An 8,559-nucleotide genomic window follows, 5' to 3' on the forward strand; every position below is an offset into this window, starting at 1 on the left:
ACTGAGGGTTGAGGGGGAAGGGGGAGGGGGGAAAAGAGGTGGTGGTGATGGTGGAGGGCACTTAAGGGGAAGAGCACTGGGTGTTGTATGGAAAACAATTTGACAATAAAATATTATGGAAAAAAAAATAGTGCCGGGATGCTGAGGATTAGCAAAGAAGTCTAAAATGTGGGCCTAGCTTTCAAGACTAATATATCTGAAAGTATAGCTAATGGTACAAATCCAGAACAGAGCCTAAGTAGTGCAGGAACACAAAGAAAAGGTTGGCCATGGAGGGTTTGGGGAAATGCTTATATTCTGTTCAAGGCTGGGAGAAGTCTTGGCCCACACTGGAAAGGCTGAGTGGGCCCCAATTGAGGTGGCCTGGAAAGCAAGGAAGCAAGATGAAGACTTGATATAGAGCAAATAGGGAACACTCTGAGGTTTGGGGATAGGAAGGGGTGGATGGGAAGAAGGCAGCATCTCAGGGCTGAAACTCATCAATGAGCATTCAGGAGAACATGTGTGTGTCATCGTGAGGCCAGGGCAGCATGCCTGCGGCTGGAACAAGGGAGACTGATAAGAACCAGCTGTTGGGGGAGGAGGATACCGGTTGGTGGGAGGATGGGGGCAGGATGGACTTGCTGAGACCATGTTATTACTAGCAGAGAGGATGTAGTCAGGGCACTGAATGCTTGACCCAAATCTGAGCCATGCTCAAAGCTTTCCCACATCAAGGGATGGGAGGTGGAGAGCACGATAAACCATTGAACTGAGAGAGCAGACTGTGGTGTGGCCCAATTCCCATCTTGCTCACATCACTAGAGCCTGAGCAGTGCCTGGCATGGGCACATGGGCTGGCACGTTCCAGCTCTGGTCTCTTGCCTTTGTTGAGCACATGCTCAGCCAGAGTACCAAAAAAGACTTAGGAGTGAGGCAAGTCTAGGGCTGGACTTACTAGGAAATCTGATTCCATCCAGAGAACGCAGGATTCCATGGTGCACTTCCTTTCTTTTGGCTGGGTGGCCATGCTGAATTTGCCACAGTTGTAGAGCTGATTCCTCCATTCCAGCCAGAGAGCTTAAAGTAGGTCCCTTAAGGAATTCATGGATTCTTTGATTTCTAATTCTTTTTTCAAAGGGGCTTTTGAAATGGCACCCCTTAGGTGAATGTGTACCTCTGAGGCACAGTGTCCGGGCTGGCCCCAGCTAGAAGCCTCTCAGACTGATGATCTAAGGGACAGAAGCAGGGCCTGGAGGAGGTCTTGAAGCTTCTGAGGTACTACCGGCCCAGAACTGCCTCCTCAGTGTGGTTCCAGGCCCTTCTGGAACCTGAAGCCATAGAATATGAGACAAGGACTCTTCCTACCCACTGAGGTCTTTTGGTACAGTGGCACAGAGCACCAAAAAAACAAGTGAAGATGGCAACAAGAAAAAAAAAGACACATTTCTTTTCTGCGTTGTTTTGTCAGCCCTCTCTAGATATGCTTACTCTGTGATTACAGCTGTATGTTCTTTTTTGTTTGTCTCCAGTGTACAGTGTTTCTGTCACAGTGTCCAGCATATTGCTGAAGCTTAATAGTAAATCAATGATGAACTGCTTTTTTTTTCTGCCAAAGGAAGCTATCCATGGCACTTTTCATAATGGCCAGCACAGGTCAGTGTGAGAACATTGCAGCTACAGATAAGCAGGTGGGTGGGTGGGCCTCTCTCGCTACAAATAAAATCAAACCAGTGTCAGAGAAGTCACAGAATGTTTGAGCAGAAAGGGCCCTTGGAGACCATTTCAGCTAGATTCTATTTTATACGTGGGGTGCGGGGGCAGGCCTGGAGAAGGGGAAGGACTTGTTCAGGTCACATAGCTGGTGAGGAGAACAGCATGGGACTCAAACCAGACTGCCTGCTGCCAGTGTGTGACTTTTTCCCTATTTGCCAGTGGCAGATGTCCTAGGGGGTCCTTGAAGCTGCCCCCCATTACCCTATGCCCGCCCCTGGGACTGTCCCTATTAGTAGGCTGCGGCAGCCAGATGCTCACGCATCATTTCTCTCTTCCTAACTCTGATCATTTTGCAGAACCAATCTGAAACACCATCACTGTTTGGACTGCTAGCAGAATTTCAATGGGCTTGGACCAATGCCTTGCCCTGATACATGCCATTTATTTTGGCAAATAGACCCAGACAGGGCAGAAGGGACTCCTCCAAGTATTTCCAACAAGCTCTCCTACCTCCATCTGCTTGGGATTTTAAATACGCACAGCAGGGTCTAATTCTTAAGAGAATGAACTGGGACTCAAGAGAATGCCTGAGACCAGGAACTGTGGTTCCTAACTGAAGTCCAGGCTGGCTGCCTTCTGCTGACCACAGTGCACTGGGGTTAATATGCAGTTAAAGGTCACCTTTATCAGACCACACCCAGAGCCCCAGCCCCAGATAACTGGGTGACAGACTCAGCAATGGGTCTGCATATAAAGGACGGTAGTCCCTTCTTATTCATGGATATATATTCCAAGACCCCCAATGGATGCCTAAAATTGAAGGTAGTACCAAACCCTACATATACACACATACATACTATCTTTTTTCCTATAATACATACCTAGGATAAAGTTTAATTTGTAAACTAGGCACAGTAAGAGATTTACAACAATAATAAAATAGAACAATTATAGCAATATACTGTAAGAAAAGATATACGAATGTAGTTTCTCTCAAGATATCTTTACTGTTCTATACTCATCCTTCTTGTGATGATGTGAGATGATAAAATGCCTACAAGATGAGACACGGTGAGGTCAATGATGGCTTTGACTACTATTGACCTTCTCACCTATGGTTAGGGGATCATCTACTTATGGACAATGGTTGACCGCAGAAAGCAAAACCATGGATAAGGGGAGACTATTGTAGTAAGCATATACAGAAATAGCATCAAAGAATGTTAAAATGCTTCAGACTAGGTAGAATCATGAAACTGAGAGAGGGCTGACTTTTCATTACTAGGCCCTTTCTCTCTTCTTATCCCTCCCTGAATTTTCCAGTGTCCTCCTCCTATAAAATTAAAATTTATGCCTATGGAAGAATCTGAAACTCATTCCCACTGAGGCATAAATGACTGACAACAACTTAGAGCTTTACTTCCCCCAAGGGGATATGTATTTTAATGGAGAGCAAAGCATTAAGCTAGAGGATGCAAATGATATCTACAAAGCAGAAGGAAAAAGGGGGTGTGCACAGACTTTCCTAAGGACCCAAATATATAGCAGGAGGTGTTTGGTGCTGTTACCTGGTATCATGGTGCTGGATCTGGAATCAGATAGATCTGGAGTCAAATCTCCTTACTGCCATTTAATAGCTATATGACCTTGGGCAAGTGACTTAACCACTCTGAGTCTCTAGGGCTCTGAGGAATAATAGCTCTGGTGTAAAGTTATTGTAAGCATTTGAGTGAGTTAATGAAAACACCTGGCATGAAAGTATCAGTTCTCTTTCCTCTTCAGGTATCATTTACGGTAAAATGGAGAAGTTATGATTGGGTGTCTAATGTTTCTTCTCTTAAGTTTAAGTGGGTGATGCACAGATATCATGAAGAAACTCTCTTTGGGACAGAGATGTGTGCTCAGGAATGAATGAGCATGTATGCCAGCATCCCACATCTGTGAGAACATTTCCCCTCTTACTCCATGTTGGTGTCCTGGATCTCTTGGACTCATTCTTTTAAAAGAATTTCCTCTACATGCTAATGACTCCCCAGTATGAACCTCCAGCCCCAATTTCTCTTCTCAGTGTGTCAGATCCTTATAGCTAATGGCTTACCAGGCCTCTCCACTTGGATATTTCATCCCAAACTCAACATGACCAAAGCTGAACTCATCATCTTCTCCTTAAACCTATTCCCTAAACCAGCCCCTTCCTTTTGAGTTAATGGAACTAACTCAGCAAATGACAGTCTATCTACAAAGTTAACTAAACTAGAGACCCAAGAGTTCTCCGTGACCTCTCTCTTTCCCTCATCTTCCACATCCAATCCACCAGCAAGGACTGTCAATCCACCTCCAAAATACAACTCAAGCCTGCCCATTTCTCTCTATCCGCATGGTTTTCTTTCTGATCTTCCTCATGTCTCCCCTATAGTGTTGCCACAGCCTCCTAGTTTGTTTGCCAACCTCTAATCTTGCTTTACTTTCTCTTAACATCCAGCCCCAGGGCCTTTGTACATGTCTCTGCTCTCTTGCTTAGCTCCTACTTTTCATTCAAACCCTAATAAAGTTATCAGCTCCTCCAGGGATTGGCCCACCCCACGGTATGGGCTAGGTTGCTTGTTTGTGCTTATACCCCCAACAGATTGAGCTCCTTGAGGGCAAGTCATGTGTCTTATTCCTCACTGAATCACTCGTACTGAGTACACCACCTAGTACACAGTGGGACCTCAGTAAATGCTGAATGAATGGAGAAATGAAGGAATGATATACATGCTGAGAAGCCAGTGGCCAGGTACAACATGTTCATTGGAAGCCTATATACTTGCACCAGTGTGCAATCAAGAACCATCTGATCACAGAGTCACAGAAAAGAGAGCTGCACAAGACTTAGGAAATCATCCAGTCAGAGTAGAGAAGCTGAAGCACAGAAAGGGAAATGAACTTACCAAAGTCCATGCAGTATCAGCTGTGCACATATAGGAAGGGAGTCAATGGGGCATCAAGGCCAAAGACACAGAACCCAGTGAGGAGGCTGTGACCTCCAGGAGAGAAATAATGGTGACCTGGACTACAATCATGGCAGTAAAGACAGGGAGAAGATAGATTTGAGAGAGAGATCAGAGGGTGAAAACAATAAAACTTTGTGCTATATTGGAATTTGTAGATAAGACCGAGAGGGTTGTGAGGGATGACTCCCAGGTTTCTTGGTTGGGCAACTGAGTGGATCTCTTAACTGAGTTGAGGAAGCCTAGGAGAAGAAGGGTCTTGGGTGGAAGTTGAGGAGTCCATTTCTGGAGAAGTGGGGACTAAGATACCTGGGACCATTTGGGAGGATATTCTGCACCTGCCGTTCTCACTAGACCGTAAGTCTGAGAGGGCAAGTAGCTCAGTTGACACTTTTACCACAGTATCTCCAGAGATGCACTGTAGACACTCAAAATATAATTGCAGGAAAAAAGTGTGGAGTGCATGAAAATGCAGAGTTAAATGTGCATTTGGGAAGCTTTGAGAAGGCTGCCTCCAAAGTCCCATTAGCTAGGGGGAAAATTAGATTGACAGACTTTGTCGCTATCCTGAGGAACCCCTGTGTGGACTTTGGCGAAAATGAAGCAGAGATTGCTGACCCCTTGACTTCCAGCCTAAGTACTAGGTGGCTTAAATTCTACACTTTGCCCTTACCATCCAACTGGAGTTCCCATTTAAGCTCTGGGGTTGGGGTAGAGGAAAAGCAAGAACTTATCAGGCTCTGGCCTAATAGTTGGGGTCTCTCTCTTAGCCATGAAACATGTGGTGAGAAAGAAACTAATAATAACATCTCCAAGGGCAGAATATTTAAGACACTTTAGAATACTTTTGCTTTCACCCTTCCTTTGGAGGATCACAACACATCAGTGTGGTAGGCTGAGGGCACCAAGCTGCAAACCAGTTAGCCAATTGGGCTTGCCCATGTCATACAGTGGGTTGGAGGCAGGGCTGGTGTCAGGGCCTCCCAATCAACTCTGTGCTCCTGTTACAACATATGGAGACAGCCATCCATAGAGTCTCACACTCCACTCTCTTAGTCATAGCACTAATGGGCTAGCATTGTCCATAGAAATAAATAAGGCAGAAAGAATATCAGTAGGTGAAGAATAGGTCTAGTGTATGACAAATACTCATATCATACAGAAATACAGACCCATTTTGTGGCCCAGGAAACCCTGGTTCAGCTTGATAACAATTGCATCATCTACAATTTTCCAGAAAGGGCAGTGACATTACCCATTTACATACATACATACATATGTACATAAAAGGTGATCAGTGTCTAGCAAAGTGTGAACCCCCCAAATTGTTAGTGTCTGCCACAGCTAAGAAGCAGTATCAGAGGCTTTCCCTCAACACCCAAATGAAGACACGTTTATTTTCTGGTTCTTAAGCTATTATCAGTGTTTGCAGCAGCCAGCCCAGGCATGAAGACATGCATCTACATGTTTTGTTTGCAAAGACACACACACCCATTCCATTGGCTATTGTCAGCATGTTGAAATTTTCAGCAAGACACCTCCCAGAGTGAAAGAATTAACTCTTGTTAGTCAACACTCTGAATCTCTCCTTTCTGCCCATTTGTTCACATTTCTCTTCTAAAACATATTAATGACTTTCTTTCTACCAAGCACTTACTAAGTCCCATTTCCTTGTATCTATCTCGTTCAATCCTCTAACAGCCCTAATAGGTGGCTATTAGACTCATTTTACAGATGAAGAAACTGAAATCCAAATACAGAGAGGGTAAGGAACTTGCCGGAGGTCACACATCAAGCAATTGGTGAAGCTAATTTTGGTGATACAAAAGCCTCTGTTTCTTCCACAAAGTTACATTACTTCTCTGTGTTGAATAATGCTTTGAAGGTAGAACCCCAAACCCATTTGAAAAGGGGCAGTAAGAACTACTCTGGGCAAGAAATATTGCCAGTATAACTGACGGCAGATCAATGGATCTCAATTTACCTATCTTTTCACTGGAACAGTAATATTTGATAGAAATTCATTTAATGGTATTGTCATAACAGGCCTTTGAAGGAATGGTACTTCCTAGAACTTAAAAAGATGGGAGATTTCTTTTTGTTGAATTTCCTCCCTCCTCCTCCCCCCTCTCCACCTCTTTCTCTTCCTACTCCTCCTACTTTAATTGTTCTACAGTTAAAATGACCTCTTTAAATGGTTTGTGGGCAATGGACAGTTTTCTAGGCTCTTGTAGACAAATTTGGATGTGCTATAAGTCCCTAATGCTAGCATATTAAATTAAGAGGAGAAAAGAGACTACAGGCACAGTATTCTAATTTGATGATCATTATGCTGAGCAGAAATTGGAGAATTTTGTTTTTAAACATGTTATGTTTTCCCTTGCCCCCAGGGAATGCCAATAATTGTGAAAATAGGATGAAGCAGAGGTGTCTGCTAGATAGAGGCAAATAATTTGATGAAGAAATTCCTGGTCTCCCTGTTGTCTATAATATATTCATAAAACTACATCTAAAACCAGACCAAATTTTCTTTTTGTGTCAATATTGTAATTGGGAAGTATAAGAACCAAAAATCAAATAACACTATAAATATGACCGATCATTGGCCATAAAAATAAAAAACAGAACAACCATTTCTGTAGTGATTATGGATAGTTGAAAGAGCCCCCACACCCCCTTCAAATAGGCATGCAGTCTATACAAAGAGGCCTCAGTGTACTACAAACATGCGCTAGTTTCTGGACTGCATGTGAAAATAAATACAGCTCTACTTGAGATGAATTTAATCTAAAACTGATATAAGAGTTGGAATAACCTGAAATACTGAATTTGCCATAGTATGTTTTCCTTCTTAGAATTTAGAAGCCTGCTTGTGTATGCTTTTATGACACAGGCCTCCTAAAAGAGCCTTCTGGTAGGGCCACCTGAGTGGCTCAGTTGGATAAGCGTCTGACTCTTGATTTCAGCTCAGGTAATGATTTCATGGTCGTGAGATAGAGTCCCATGTCAAGCCCCACATCGAGCCCCAAGTTGAGCCCTGCATCAAGCTCTGTACTGGGTGTGGAGCCTACTTAAGATTCTCTCTCTCTCTCCTGTCCTCCCTCAAAAAATAAGAATAAAAAGATTAAAAAATAAGTTATAAAAAAGAAAGTCTTCTGGTATACTTGGGTTAATATTGCCATTGCCTCTCAGAAAAGTCTCTTGGTTAAACAGAACCTTAAAAAAAAAATTTTTTTTTTTTTTTAACGAGAGACAGAGCGTGAGCAGGGGAAGGGCAAAGAGAGAAAAAGTCACAGAATCTGAAGCGGGTTCCAGGCTCCGAGGTGTCAGCAGAGCCTGATGCGGGGCTCAAACTCAAGAACCTTGAGATCACGACCTGAGCCTAAGTTGGCCGCTTAACAGACTGAGCCACCCAGGCGCCCTGGCTAAAGCAGAACTTTAAGATTTAAGTTCTATTCCCTGTTCTCACTTTCTAACTGCATGAGCTTGAGAAAGCCAATTCACCTCTAGACCTTAGTTTTCTCACCAGCAAAATGGGGATGTTACATGTCCCACCTATTTCCTGGGTTGCCCTGGGCATCAGTTGAGACAATGTATGTGAAAGAGGCTGAGTTCATTCTACTGACAAAGCTCTGCTTTGGGAGACATGTACTCTAATAACCAAACTTCCAATTTTCAACCCCCCTCCCATTTGCCAGGTTTATACGGCAGTAAGCCCTGAAATGAATAAGACCCCATGAGGAGGAGGCTTCAGTAAGGAAAAAAAAAAGATATGAGGAGAATTTAAAGCTGAGAAAGGTGGGGGCAGATTGACTGTCTTGCACAAGATTCTAATTACAGTTTAAAAATGATTGGACCTGCACTATCACCTTAT

General features: G+C 43.5%; 1 protein-coding gene across 1 annotated transcript in view; it reads right to left on the reverse strand.

Moving 5' to 3' along the window:
* The window catches only part of COL4A6 (collagen type IV alpha 6 chain), a 70,031-nt gene extending 69,022 nt beyond the window's left edge, over nt 1-1,009 (reverse strand). Inside the window, exon 1 of the mRNA XM_029929683.1 lies at nt 938-1,009. Coding sequence (XP_029785543.1) covers nt 938-1,009 — 72 coding nt within the window. The remainder of the gene's footprint in view (nt 1-937) is intronic.
* Nucleotides 1,010-8,559: the final 7,550 nt, after the last annotated feature.

Source organism: Suricata suricatta, chromosome X (assembly GCF_006229205.1).
Source record: "Suricata suricatta isolate VVHF042 chromosome X, meerkat_22Aug2017_6uvM2_HiC, whole genome shotgun sequence".
Lineage (NCBI taxonomy): Eukaryota > Metazoa > Chordata > Mammalia > Carnivora > Herpestidae > Suricata > Suricata suricatta.